This window comes from Fibroporia radiculosa, assembly GCF_000313525.1.
Source record: "Fibroporia radiculosa TFFH 294 genomic supercontigs, scaffold8, whole genome shotgun sequence".
Classification (NCBI taxonomy): Eukaryota; Fungi; Basidiomycota; class Agaricomycetes; order Polyporales; family Fibroporiaceae; genus Fibroporia; species Fibroporia radiculosa.
In genome coordinates this window covers 32,314-44,687 of record NW_012133163.1, presented here as the reverse complement: position 1 = coordinate 44,687, position 12,374 = coordinate 32,314, and the positions used below count along the sequence as shown (strand labels likewise).

The following is a 12,374-nucleotide window of genomic DNA, read 5'->3' as shown; positions in this document are numbered from 1 at the left end:
GTCGCGGTAGTCACAAAACGGGATATTGTGACAATACGCGTCCTCGTCACGTAGTCAGGCTGATACTAGCCTTTTGAACTGCACCGCATCGCAGTGGTGAGGAGACAATCATGATGGGCAAGCCTCCGACATACAACAGCCTAGCGACATTTGAGAACGACCCAGCAAGAAGTGATTATCTTGACAAAGCAAAAGAAAGAATGTACGTTGACCGGATATATCGTACAATGGCCTATATGGCAGAAACTCATAGAAGTATGTCGTTAGTTACTAGCTATGAGCCGGTTATGATTTACAGTCAACTCTTCACACTGAGTGGTTGCCAGCCTCGGGTCAGCTGCAGGATTACACTAAACTAGAGTAGGTGAAATACACTACTATGCATGGCACTGCGATCGACGTCGATGTTAAGACGAATGACATATACACAGCTTAGTAAATCTATGCTATATGGTTCAACATCTAACGAAATCTGTGCAATAAGAATAAGTTATGACTGGACAGTTGGTACGACGCCTCGAAGATGTTCCGGGACCAGCTCTGGAGGTAGCATAGCGATCTGATCCAGCGAAGCCCTCTTCGCCAATGCTAGCAAATTCATCCTGAGCTGTTTCATCAGCGAGTCTTCCTCTCCTAGGCCATCCGACTGTACAGCGTCTTCATCCACTACCATCTCCACATCGACATTCTGTTCATCCGCCAGCGGCAACCGCCGAAAAGGCTCCCTGCCCTCCTGTTTGACTTCAGCGATGCCGCCCACAGAAGCGGTCCTTCTGCTGATCTCAGCTATCGCATCGGCTGCACAATCCAGCACATGTTGCAGTAGGTCTGAATCCTCCGGCACATCGCCCTGCTGCATCTGTCCTTGCGCTTCCTGGTGCTTTTCGATCGCATATTTCAAATACGCCGCCGCGTCCCGCTCCAGCTCCTTCTCGCGTTCTGCCTCTAGCTGCTGCTTCCGCACATCGCGGAACATCTTCCCCTCCCAGACCTCCTCGACTTGCAGGAGCTCCTCCGGGCTTCGGATCAACGGCGCCATGTCGATCTTCTCTTGCAACGTTTGTCGCAGCTCATTCAGCTCTCGTGCCACACGTGGGTACGTTTTCAGGCATGCGTCCAACTGAGCGAGGATGGTTGGATCAGTTGACAACTGCGGGTCGTGTAATCTGCGTGCCGCCCCACTCAGGACCCGATGGCGACCATCTGTGAGTGGCTCAACAACGTTTTCTTCCACCCATCGAGCAAGAGGCATGTCGAGGGCAGGATGTCCGAGCGAGACACCCATGTCTTCCTGCGGGGACTCGTGGAATATGAGCAAAGGACGAGCAGCATAAGTGAAATAAACTCACTAAAGGCTCAGGCGATCGTACGAACTCCGCAAGACTGCGCACATACGCCAGCCCATCGACGCCACCATATACTACGTCTCTCAAATATTCTTCCGCCCACTCCGCCGTCCCCTGCCAAGGATTATCCGTGTCCAGCATATCGACAGATGGCAGCTGAGAGCCTGCCTGCCTCCTTTCAACACTTTCTCGTATCGCATCCAGGAGCTTCTCTTCAGAGCCCAGCTCGATCTCGATATCTTCCACATGTCTTTCCGCCCCAAGTATGCCGGTGAGTGGAGCGAACGCGCCGTAATCTCCTGCTGTACTTTCCCTTTGTACAGGTCCCACAACACCTTCCTCTTCGTCGTCGCGTTCCTTCGGACGCCCACGCGTGGGTGCATGCGAAATCAACCAATGCCGTCGACGCGGCTTTGCCTTCGCCTTTGAGACGCCGGTCAGGGGTGTAGGTGCGAGTGAAGGTAGAAATGGAATCGCCTCAGGGTCCGCACGTACATTAACTGGGATGAAATTTGCCTGATCTTGTTCGGATGGAGGATATAATGCAGCGAGTATCGGACGAGTCGGGGCTTCCGGGACAAAAAACGATAGTACAGAGAACGGATTCTCCACTGTGACAGTAATTTCAGCAACGCAACCCTGGCAGATCAAACATGTGTTCGTACAGTCTGCGTAGTCCAAACTGCCATCCGCACGGTATGGCGGGCCACCCCGCTCCATGCGCATCCGCTCTTTCTTCGTACGAAATCTCCTGCCTTAAGAGCGCGAGAGCCTTAAATCCGGCACGGGTACGGAGTACAGAATGGCCCACCTTTGAGCTTCAACGACAACATCAGTTCTGCCCATTCCGATCCCGGTGGAAATGCACCCAGTCCATCTTTTGCTCCAGGCAAACCCCCGTCTTGCTCCAAACTGGCTGACAATGCCCCTGGCAGCTTCTTTACGCCACCACCCCCTACGCGTCGTCTGCCCATCCCTGGTTGTGTTGGTGTCTGCGCAACAGGTGTCTGCAAAGATGTGACCGACGCAGTATCGTCTACGTCCATTGGTGTCCCTTTGTCCGTCACCCCTAGATCCGGCTCCTCGTTGTCATCTCGCTCGATCTCGATATTCCAATCTGTCTCGTACTCAATCACACTGGCTGCGGCTTTGGTGATGTGTTCCAGTCCCCAGGCCTCAATCCGCTCCGCCTCAGTGTGATAGATGGTTCCAGGAGGGTTGAATAGCTTGGCATTTGTGGTGACTAGCCGTAGATCATCCTGAGGAGTAATCATTAATATATTAAGCACAGAATGTATAAGGACAGACCCACAGCAAATTCCTCCAGCGAACGGTACTTCCCCCTCTCCACTTTCGTAGTCATAGTACCAAGGTCCATAGGCCGCTTGACGACATCTGTATACCCTGCCACTTGGGAGGTATCCACAGGGTGCAGAAAAAAGGCATAGTCATCCTTCCTAGGATTATGGTGAGGAGAAAAATCAAAACAGATATGTCTTCCTCACTTTTTGATTTGCACAATCAGCTTCGTAAGCACCTCTCTTAATGGCTTGAGCTTGACCGGCCTCGGAGGTTTCTTCACCGCTTCATCCTGCCAGAGATGTTGGCCCTTTTGTTTCTTCTTTCCCTTCAATGCCTGGACTGTCTTAAGAGGCGGTAATACAAGCCGAAGACCCGTTCCACTGCTGGTACTGGCATGAAGCGGACTGCCTGTGGAAGAGTAGTCGTCCATTTTGTTCCACACAGTTGGAACTTAGACTGACGAACTGAACCTAACAAAGCGTAACTAATTTCTGCGTAAACAGATAACTTCCTAAATTAGGCATTATATCCCTTTATGGAACGTTAAGTACACTTAATATTTGTATATGGCAGGTTTTCTGCCTTGTCCAGGCCTGCTCTAGCACCAGCTTCGCAAAGATTGAAGCTATCTACTTTACCCGGGCACTCTGCCGAGCATCTATCCCAGTCTTCGCAGCTCCGTTTCGGTCTGACGCTTCTTATGAAGACAGCACAAGTGCCGCCATTTGCTACAGGACAGATACTCTACGTTTTCTCAACGCCAACAGACTAAACTTTATCATTCCTCCCCTCATGGATTACAGAGCCATCGACAGGAACGCCTACACGATCGTGACCCACCTTCTAGGTCGGCTGCTCCGAGACGAGTTGAATTGGCTATCAGACTCAGATATCTATGTATAAGACTAGACGACCTTCATGCTACCAGTGTCCTGCACCGCCTTTAAATCCTAAAGTATTGATGGAAAAGATATGCTTGACCGAGTTCACGTCGATTAGAAACAATCAAATTGGCATCCGTTGCATTGGCAGCTCCCTGCACCGTGTGTGTGGTGTTTGTATGGGCGAACATAATATTCCTGCCCGAGAGGGGCTGGCGTCTATAAGACTCCTTTGTTACGATCACGGTAGCCAGGTATGTACCTGCCATCTGATGTGGCGTGTGTCGCATGGCTGATTATACTTTTCCTTCTGTCATTAAGAAAAAATGTCTAACGTACTAACGACTTTGCTTAACGATATATATCCGCGCGAAGATACTAGAATCGGATTGTTTGGTTGCATGGAGCGCGTGAGTATCTGTCAGCAGGTATGATAGGCACTGGGGTGGGTACAAATCATGCTTGCGCAAGTGGACTACGATCAAGTGTGTCAGGTTGGATTGTCCCTGTAAACGGTTTTGATTCTTCCCATTCTAGTGCCAGCTGAACTGAGGATGGTTCAGGATCATCCCAAGTTCTAAGAGGGCGGGGGCATAACTTAACTACTGCATCATGACAGCGTAACACTACATAGCCAAGCTCCGATTATCGAATCATTGCGCAGCAAGCTTGCTTGTCCCATTGCGGCCCGATGCACTTTGGATTGATCTCCATGATGGAATTGCGGTGTTGCATTCTTGGTGCAGTACGGGTTGCAGAGACACGAGCATTGGAGGAAAATGTCGGAACGGTGGCTCCTGTATGCGGAGCTCGAATCTTGGATATGATTCAAAGAAATGAAACGTTGCAGCAACTTTACGCTTGCGTTCCTTGCGACAGGTGAGCGCTCCGTGGACGAACCACGATTAGATAAAGGGAATCACCGCAAGTAGTGGAGCATCCAGAGGCTTGGCGGAGAGAGCGCTCCTATTGCTCGCAGCAGGGACAGCCTCATTTCTCCGCCACACCAAATCCCCCACCTCGACACGACACCAGCGGCAGAGTCCCCAGCGTTGCCCCAGGCCACCAGCTTCGCTTGGACACTCGCCTGCCCAAGGTCTCAGAAATATCTTGGCCGGGATTAATGACGATCCTCAAATTGAACATCACTGCACGTTATGGTTTGTTAGTCTTCTTGATCCTGGTGGGTGGCCAGTTCTTTGTTGATTCTGCGTGACTGGCTATGTCTTCGAGGTCTCGAGAGTTGGACTGACGAGTTATTCGGCGTCAGATCGGCCTGCATTCTATTCTTAGGTTTACGCATGAAGACTACGAGCGAGCGACGTCTCTCTCTACCATCGCGTCCAAAATATCTGGTTCCTGGGACGCGGCCCCAGCTGAGCTTCTCTACCACCCACCACTGGTGCCAGATTTGGATCCTCATGGGAATGCTACGCAGCGGGCGAACGCCACGCTCTTGATGCTCGCGCGCAACAGTGACGTCGAAGGCGCGGTGCGCAGCGTGCGCGAGGTGGAGGACCGCTTTAATCGCCGGTGGGGATACCCGTGGGTGTTCTTGAACGAAGAGGCGTTCTCGGATGAGTTCAAACGGTGCGTCCCAGCCCACGTTCGGACAAGCCGATCACGTCCGTCGGCTGCACGATCAGTACACGAGATGGCGTGGGATACTTACCTCGGTCGACAGACGAGTCGGAAACATCGTCTCTGGGCCCGTCACGTTCAGTCTCATCCCGCGCGAGCACTGGTTCCAGCCCGACTCGATCGACGAGGAGCGTGCACGCGCAAGCCGGGAGAAGATGGAGCAGATGAACATCATTTATGCCGGTGCGTGTGCTCCCGCTCGCCCATTCTCCGATCGCTGACGGTCCGCGCGGAGTCCACAGGGAGTGTATCGTAAGTTCAGTCGCCGATGATCTGTAACATTCAGCACTTACGCGAGCAGGTACCGGAACATGTGTCGCTTCAATTCAGGGGTGCGTCCGGGCTCTGTCCTTGCTCGGGCTCGTTCCTATATCTTTTCATAGTTCTTCTACCGCCATCCTGCCCTACAACAGTATAAATGGTACTGGCGTGTCGAGTGTGTACCCTCCAGTATCTGCATTTATACCATAAGCGCTCACTGCGTCATGCATGCCAGGCCCGATGTGCATTTTCACTGTGATATCAACTTTGACCCGTTCCGATACATGGAAGACCACGACAAGGTCTACGGTGTGTGGGACTGCACCGTATCGCACTCGATATTGCTGACGCGGCTGTAGGCTTCACCATTACGATGTACGAGTTTGAAGCGACAATCCCGACCTTGTGGCAGACAGTCAAAGGTTGGCACGCTCATGTATGATTTCTCACCCCAGCTGACGATGCTGTAGAGTTCGTCCGCGACCACCCACAGTATATTGCTCAAGACAATGCTATGAACTATCTCTCAGACAACAGCGGAGACACTTACAACCTCTGTCATTGTACGTTTTCTGCCGTTTCCGCTCTAGACTGACTTTTGACATGACGATCGTCAGTCTGGAGTAACTTTGAGATTGCAAACATGGACTTTTGGCGGGGAGAGGCATACTCGGCGTTCTTCGACTACCTCGACTCGAAGGGCGGATTCTACTATGAGGTGAACACCGTTTGGCCCGAATGTCTGTACTTGATGCATTGGCTGACTGGGTGTGCTCGTGCAGCGGTGGGGTGATGCACCCGTTCACAGCATAGCAGCGGCGCTCCTCGCGCGAAAAGATCAGATCCAATTCTTCAACGAGATCGGATATGAGCACAATCCATACACACACTGCCCGCGCGGATCGGACGCATGGGAGCATGGGCGCTGTACATGTAATCAAGACAGAAACTTTGGTTTGATTTGGTTTCTCTCTCGCAACTGCAACTTTCTGACACGGCGTCGTGTAGATTATGACGGGTACTCCTGCATGCGCCAGTGGGAGCGCATTCAATGAACTGCCCGGTGCGTCAAGGATATGCGCCAGTCAGATTGGAAGAAAAGTGTACAATACACGAATAGAGCGAGGTTGGGACGAGATTCAGCCAGTATATAGCGTCGACCGCATCTAGTTAGCATAATTTATTCCCCTTCTGCTTTGACACGCAGTCTTTATGATCATTGACTAGTCGATTGTTCTGCCGCTCGATCTAGCGAGGTGGCTGGAGGCTCCGTGTGATTTGTTTCGTTGCTACCTTTCATTTTGAGCGGCTAGACAGGATACTCGCAGGAAGCGGGAGCAAGGTTGGAGGAAATTTCTTTGAAAGAGAGCTACGATCATGGACCTCAATCTTTTTGGTGAGGTGCTCGCAAATGTCACGATCCAGTGCTAACAGATCTTCGAAGCCGGCCATAACAGTACGCCCAAACGTGGCGTACTCTGCTTCGAGGTCGATGAGGCCGTTGAAATGCTTTGCACTGCGTGGCTGTAATATGTCGCCGCTCGTTATAAACAGTGAGATCACATACCTCTCAGCAAAAAGTCGCTGTAAATCTTCTGCCGCCTCATTGAGGAGGGCATCGCGGCCAATACGCACGTCCTCTCGTACGCCCTGAAATTTCCTGGTAATCTTGTCCAGAATTGCCTAATAACTACTTGAGCGGAAGCTCACGGATGAATCGATCATCAAAGGTCTACCTGGTTTAGCTCGTCCAAAACCTGGACGATACTGTCCATGTCTCCTTTCTTGCCTGTAATGCCATTTTTAGGCTTCCGCTCGTGTCCAACTTCCTTGCGCAACACTCTTCGTTTAGTGTCCATTCGCGGTCCTTTGAGTGGGCTGCGCGAGACTTGCCAAAGGACTAAGTATGAACTCCTGGATTTAACAAGCTGCAGCGACATACTCCGCGTGACCTTTTCAGGTTCATCATCTAGAATCCACTTCGAAAACGGCAAGTAAGGAGATGGCGGTGACGGCGATCGTTCTTGTACCGTCTTAGCAAAAGTTACTGTGTGCTTCTGGCGGGCAGTTTTGATGCTGGACGTCAGTGATGAGTCTGGAGCTATAATCTCGCGGCGAGGAGTAGATTGCGAGTACTGCGAAGGATTGAGCGCTGCAATTTCGATGACATCGTGGGTAGGCGAGTCGCAACGGGTGGGGGGCGACCGTTTATTCGGAGATTCGTCGAACGTCAGGTCAATCGTGACAGGTATCTTGGGCCGAGGAACGTTGAATTTCGTGGGAGGCTTGCTCACAACAGGCCGATTCTATACGTGCTTCGTCGTGAGTGTAAGCATTTATAGATTATAAAGTGTCCTTTACCTGTAGCAACCTAGCGATTGGCTCTTGTTCTTGTGTGGCTAGTTCCTGCCAGTCCTCGGCGTAGACCTAGCGCAATATCCATCCACTTCGGCGTTATCATACGATCAATATGGGCTTACCGTCGTCAGGTTTTCAACAAAGACATTCTCAGGGAAAGTATTATCAGGCTGCTCCCTTTCCGAAGAATCCACTGGTGGAGGAAGTTCCTTCACGATGTCGTCCAAATCACCTGCAATATCGTGGAGAGTGTTCTTTGTGACAGGGCTACAATTATTGACGAGCTGAGGCTCGGAGATTGTGTTAGTAGCAGGCTTAACAGACATGACACCTCTTCTCGAGTTAGCCTGCGGCTTCTGAACAATGGTATGGGCCTAAGATTACGCATCGTCCAGTACATGAAAGTTTTATTTGATTGCGCGTACCCACCTTTGAGACGTATTCAGTATTTGTTGCTAGAGCTGCGGAAACCTTAGAGTAGCCACTCTCTATCTCCGTCGTTGTGACCAGTTTTTTTCGCCAGTATGAGATATAATTAGGAGGCATTCAAAGGCAGACCTACTCGTGGTTCAATTTGTTTCGGCGGAGCCACAGCTATCTCTTTGTTCACGGCCGTTCTCGTCCTTGAAGCTCTGTGGGAGATTGATATCGCTTTTTCACCTTGTGCTGAAGTTGGCGGAATGAATATCCCATTTTTGCACTCGCCCGACGAATCCTGTAGCGCGTCATCGCCCACAAGTGCTGAATGCGCGATAAGCTGGTTATCGTCCTTCACCTCATTATGCGAGACGCGATTTTCCGCCTTTACTACTGATGAAGGGGCTACCTTCTTGCTCCTCAAAACAGGTTTCTTACGATTATGGGGAGAAGCAATCAGAGCGTCAGAGGACGTAGGGAGAGGGTCAGCAGCCACCTCGCCAGGCAAAGCATCGTAATCAACATCTTCAACCATAGGGGCAGGAGAAGAAGTTCTATCCTTCTTGCCTCTGTATTTCTTCATGGCTCTAGCAGCAGCGGCCCGGCGAGGCCGCAGGACTTGCAACTTCGTTAATTCCGAAGGGATAGCTTTGGAAGAGGTTTCCGAGGCTCCCTCCACTGTATGAGGCCTTTTAGCACTGGACGGTTGAGCTTGCTGGTCGGGCGCAGTAGCCTCATCGTCCGCCGGAGCTCGTTTTCTCTTGGAAGCGCTGACATGAGACGGATCTTGCACCGTCTTCGAAATGGCCTGGTCTTTCTTGCGCAGGCCAGCCTTGACTGATTTGGGCCCGGTTGCGACAACAGGGACCGGTGAAGAATCGACGACTGTTTTTTGTTAGCAAACAAAAAGTAATAAAGTTTGAGTACATGCTTTTACCGTTCACGGCGGGGAAGCTCCCCAGCTTAAAATCGACTGCATCATCAACCACTTCTTCAGACCGATCATTTGTGACATTCTCGACCTTCGCGAGATTATGAACAGCGAGATGAACAGATTCAGTCGAGCCGGCAGTAGCAGAAGCAACCTTAAGATCACTAGATTTGACACACACTGTCAGACGGTTATCAGCCTGTCCAAGAACCAGTTTCAGATTCGCAGAAGTTGCGGTTTTCTTGCGTTCTGCCTTAGATACTACCGAGCTTTCCAGAGGGGCAGTCGACGCTTCTCTAGTGTTGATAGAGGCAGATACATTCCGCTTCAGAGAAGCCCTCGTAGACGGCTTACTAGGAGTCACAGGTACCAGATTCAAGCGCTCCCGGACAGGTGGCGGTGTAACAAACGCCGGCTGCGTAGATGGCCCGCTTTCGATCTCGTCTTCCGAAATAACCCCCCCACAGAGAACGGCTTTCTTCTTCGTTCTTCCTAGTTTGGACAAAATATCTTTTCCAGCCTCGATCACAGATGTAGCCTCATCGTCAGAATCCAGTATCCGTTTTGTAACGACCGGCCGAGTACCAGACGGAATAGAGAAAGAAGATTCTTTTGTTGTAGCCCGAGTAAGAGTTATCGGCTTTGTCTTGGAGCTGGCAGAACGAATAGGAGTTGGCGAGGGTTCCATATCTGAGATCTCGGACAGTTCCTCGCCACTAGCGCCAAAAACCTGTTCGCGTATTCTCTGCGATTTAGTGCGGCTGAGAGCAGCATTTGTCTTCTTTGAAGCCAGCTTTAGGGACGCAGAGAATGGGCCAGTCTGGGCGGCAGATACAGCAGAGGAAACCGATAAAGATTTTGACGAAGCGTGAGCAGGAAGCGGAGAAGGCTGACGCGGTGGCGCCTCAGTCTTGCTAATTTGTATACTTCGGTCTTCGGGCAGTTCAGATATTACCTTAATAACCGGATTGGAAACTGCGGAAGCTGGCGGAACAGAAACATCTTCGCCAGTAGATAGAAGGACGACGGATCTCACGCTGGCACCATGCGCCTCTAAGTGTTCAGAAACCCGCAGATCATCACTACTCTGGTTGGTTTGATAGACTAGACGCAAGAAGCAAAGCAATTAGTCATGACCGCGAAGCGAATGAGAAAAATTGGGTAACTCAAGGCGTTAGGCTCACGTTTTGCTACATTCTCAATACGCTGGCACGACCAGGCGTGCGGTCAGGAACTACAAACAGAAATCACAGAAAGCCTAAAGTGACACACCTCATGCTGCGACAGCTCTTGTAACGGATTCCCTTGACTATCAAATTCAAGTATCGTCGATGAATCTGCGAGAGAGAGCTTTGGTGGAACAATTTCTTTCAAGCGCTTTTGCTGATGATGCAATAGCAACGACGTAAGTTCTCTCTCTCCTTCACGATCACCCAGGAACACCCACTAGATTTCTCCCGCGAATAGCATCTGTGAATCTTGTTACCTCTTCACTTTTGATCTTGAACGTGATCGACCAGGTTGTGCACTCTCCAGTGATATGCTTACATATAGGGTCTCTCCCTAACAAAGGGATTGCGGTAACAACGACCCTTACCTGAGCGCCCTCTTTCGCGTCATCATGGCGGTCGCGAGTGATTTCGAACTTGTGAACGGTAGGGTACGGGATGTTCAACGTGTCGTATTGATCATCCTGAGAGAATAGGACATTGGATGACGCACAATGCGCATATAGTCAAGTCAGGGATCCTAACCGCATGGTTTCATAAATGACTTACACCATGCAGTACATTCGCCACTAGTGCCTTATCATCCACAAATAGTCTGTCCGACTGTTTGATTTGGCCGCAGGCAGATACCTCATCTACTGTAAAAGGTTGAGGACTGCATGAAATTACATTAGGGATGCACCATTTTCCCGGAGCAAGTGTGACACTCACAAAGCGAGACTGCCTTTAGACAGGGTATCGACTATTTTCCTGGAAGTTACGTCCCAATCCGCAGAAGATACATTCTCGAGGATGTCAGCGACAGTCTTGCCGAGGCTTCCGACTTCTGGAGACTGGGATGCTACAAATACCGACTGTATGAACATGGTTCGCTTAGTTCTACCAGAGGACGCGTCTCGGATGGATGGCAGAAGTCGGGCGAATAGGGTAAGGAGACTCTCCAACGCGAGATAATCTACGTAAAACTGTCAAAACATGGACTTTTCACATCAAGTCAATTATGATTACCTCTGGTTCGCCAGATCACTCGTCCAATCCGCTCACTAGAATCGATGAGTCCCAAACGTGAGCATCACATATTTGGAGCGCACCCTCCGAGGATATCGTCGTTGCGAAGCTTTTTCTGATTGCCACCATGCGAGACAGCCGAATCGGAGAGGAGGGTGTATGCCTATGAGCGGCATAGATTGGATATATGTGAGTGTATGCACACAAAAGAAAGGCTATCTTCCTTCATATATACAATCACTCACCGTACACCTCAGGTTCACGCTCATCATCGGCGCTGTCAACGAGAAACACAAGTCACACAAGATCGGATACAATGCTGTGGCGATTGCATCCTTGGCTGTGATACTTCGGACCTCATCTAAACCACTTATCAGGGAAGCGTTGGGTAATGTTTTCGAACAACCTACCATTCTCCGCTTCTTCAAGAAAGTCCTATCTAATCATCAATACCAACTCATTCACATCAATTCGACTACACACCAGTACGCCTGAAAGAAGGGAGTTCAAGACTTCCTCCCAGAGCATCTTCTGCTCCTGCAATTGCTCTCCAAGTGCTGGTAAGACCTTTTCGTGGTAGATCGTGTGGAATAGTGCGGCAACAAGCTGTAAAGACGGAAGAGGGAAACCCGCATACACAGGTATGAAAGATTTACGAAAGCTGTCGGCTAGTTTTATTGACGATTTTGGAGTAATTTTCGACTGGTTCTGTCCTATATATATAAGCGATAGAGACACAGCATACCAGAACCTTATCTTACAAGAAGTACGAGATGCGAAGCACAATGATTGACTGTTTCCGTGTAGCTTTTCTTTCCTTTAACACGAGACTTTTCAACTGTCTTCTTCAATTCAGCTAGCGCGGCATCGATGAACGTCATTGGACACGACTACCAGTTTTTAGCGTACAAGCAAGTTGGTGAGTGTATCAAGGATACCTTGGATTCTGAAGACCATGGCACTTGCAATTTGAATGAGCAGAAACGCGACATGTCACAGG

General features: G+C 50.3%; 3 protein-coding genes across 3 annotated transcripts; 1 reads left to right on the top strand and 2 right to left on the bottom strand.

Moving 5' to 3' along the window:
• Positions 1 to 490: 490 nt before the first annotated feature.
• Positions 491 to 3,078, bottom strand: FIBRA_00014 (uncharacterized protein; the record flags this gene model as incomplete). The annotated part of the gene is made up of 6 exons (XM_012321914.1): positions 491 to 1,291; positions 1,350 to 1,957; positions 2,012 to 2,101; positions 2,158 to 2,605; positions 2,659 to 2,803; positions 2,852 to 3,078. The coding sequence occupies 6 exons, from the start codon at positions 3,076 to 3,078 to the stop codon at positions 491 to 493; spliced, it is 2,319 nt and encodes a 772-aa protein (XP_012177304.1).
• Positions 3,079 to 4,308: 1,230 nt separating this feature from the next.
• On the top strand, positions 4,309 to 6,224 carry FIBRA_00013 (uncharacterized protein; the record flags this gene model as incomplete). Its single annotated transcript, XM_012321913.1, has 12 exons — positions 4,309 to 4,328; positions 4,380 to 4,408; positions 4,462 to 4,712; positions 4,800 to 5,119; positions 5,214 to 5,353; positions 5,413 to 5,422; positions 5,472 to 5,502; positions 5,554 to 5,606; positions 5,667 to 5,740; positions 5,791 to 5,853; positions 5,902 to 5,994; positions 6,049 to 6,224. 12 exons carry the CDS (start codon positions 4,309 to 4,311, stop codon positions 6,222 to 6,224), a joined length of 1,260 nt encoding a protein of 419 aa, XP_012177303.1.
• Positions 6,225 to 6,727: 503 nt separating this feature from the next.
• FIBRA_00012 (uncharacterized protein) lies at positions 6,728 to 12,255 on the bottom strand (the record flags this gene model as incomplete). Its single annotated transcript, XM_012321912.1, has 20 exons — positions 6,728 to 6,947; positions 6,999 to 7,114; positions 7,168 to 7,319; positions 7,374 to 7,737; positions 7,793 to 7,858; positions 7,912 to 8,163; positions 8,219 to 8,281; positions 8,352 to 9,091; positions 9,144 to 10,241; positions 10,322 to 10,343; positions 10,410 to 10,520; positions 10,735 to 10,830; positions 10,916 to 11,021; positions 11,078 to 11,321; positions 11,375 to 11,409; positions 11,458 to 11,537; positions 11,620 to 11,735; positions 11,785 to 11,809; positions 11,858 to 12,082; positions 12,136 to 12,255. The coding sequence occupies 20 exons, from the start codon at positions 12,253 to 12,255 to the stop codon at positions 6,728 to 6,730; spliced, it is 4,251 nt and encodes a 1,416-aa protein (XP_012177302.1).
• Between the last annotated feature and the right edge of the window lie 119 nt (positions 12,256 to 12,374).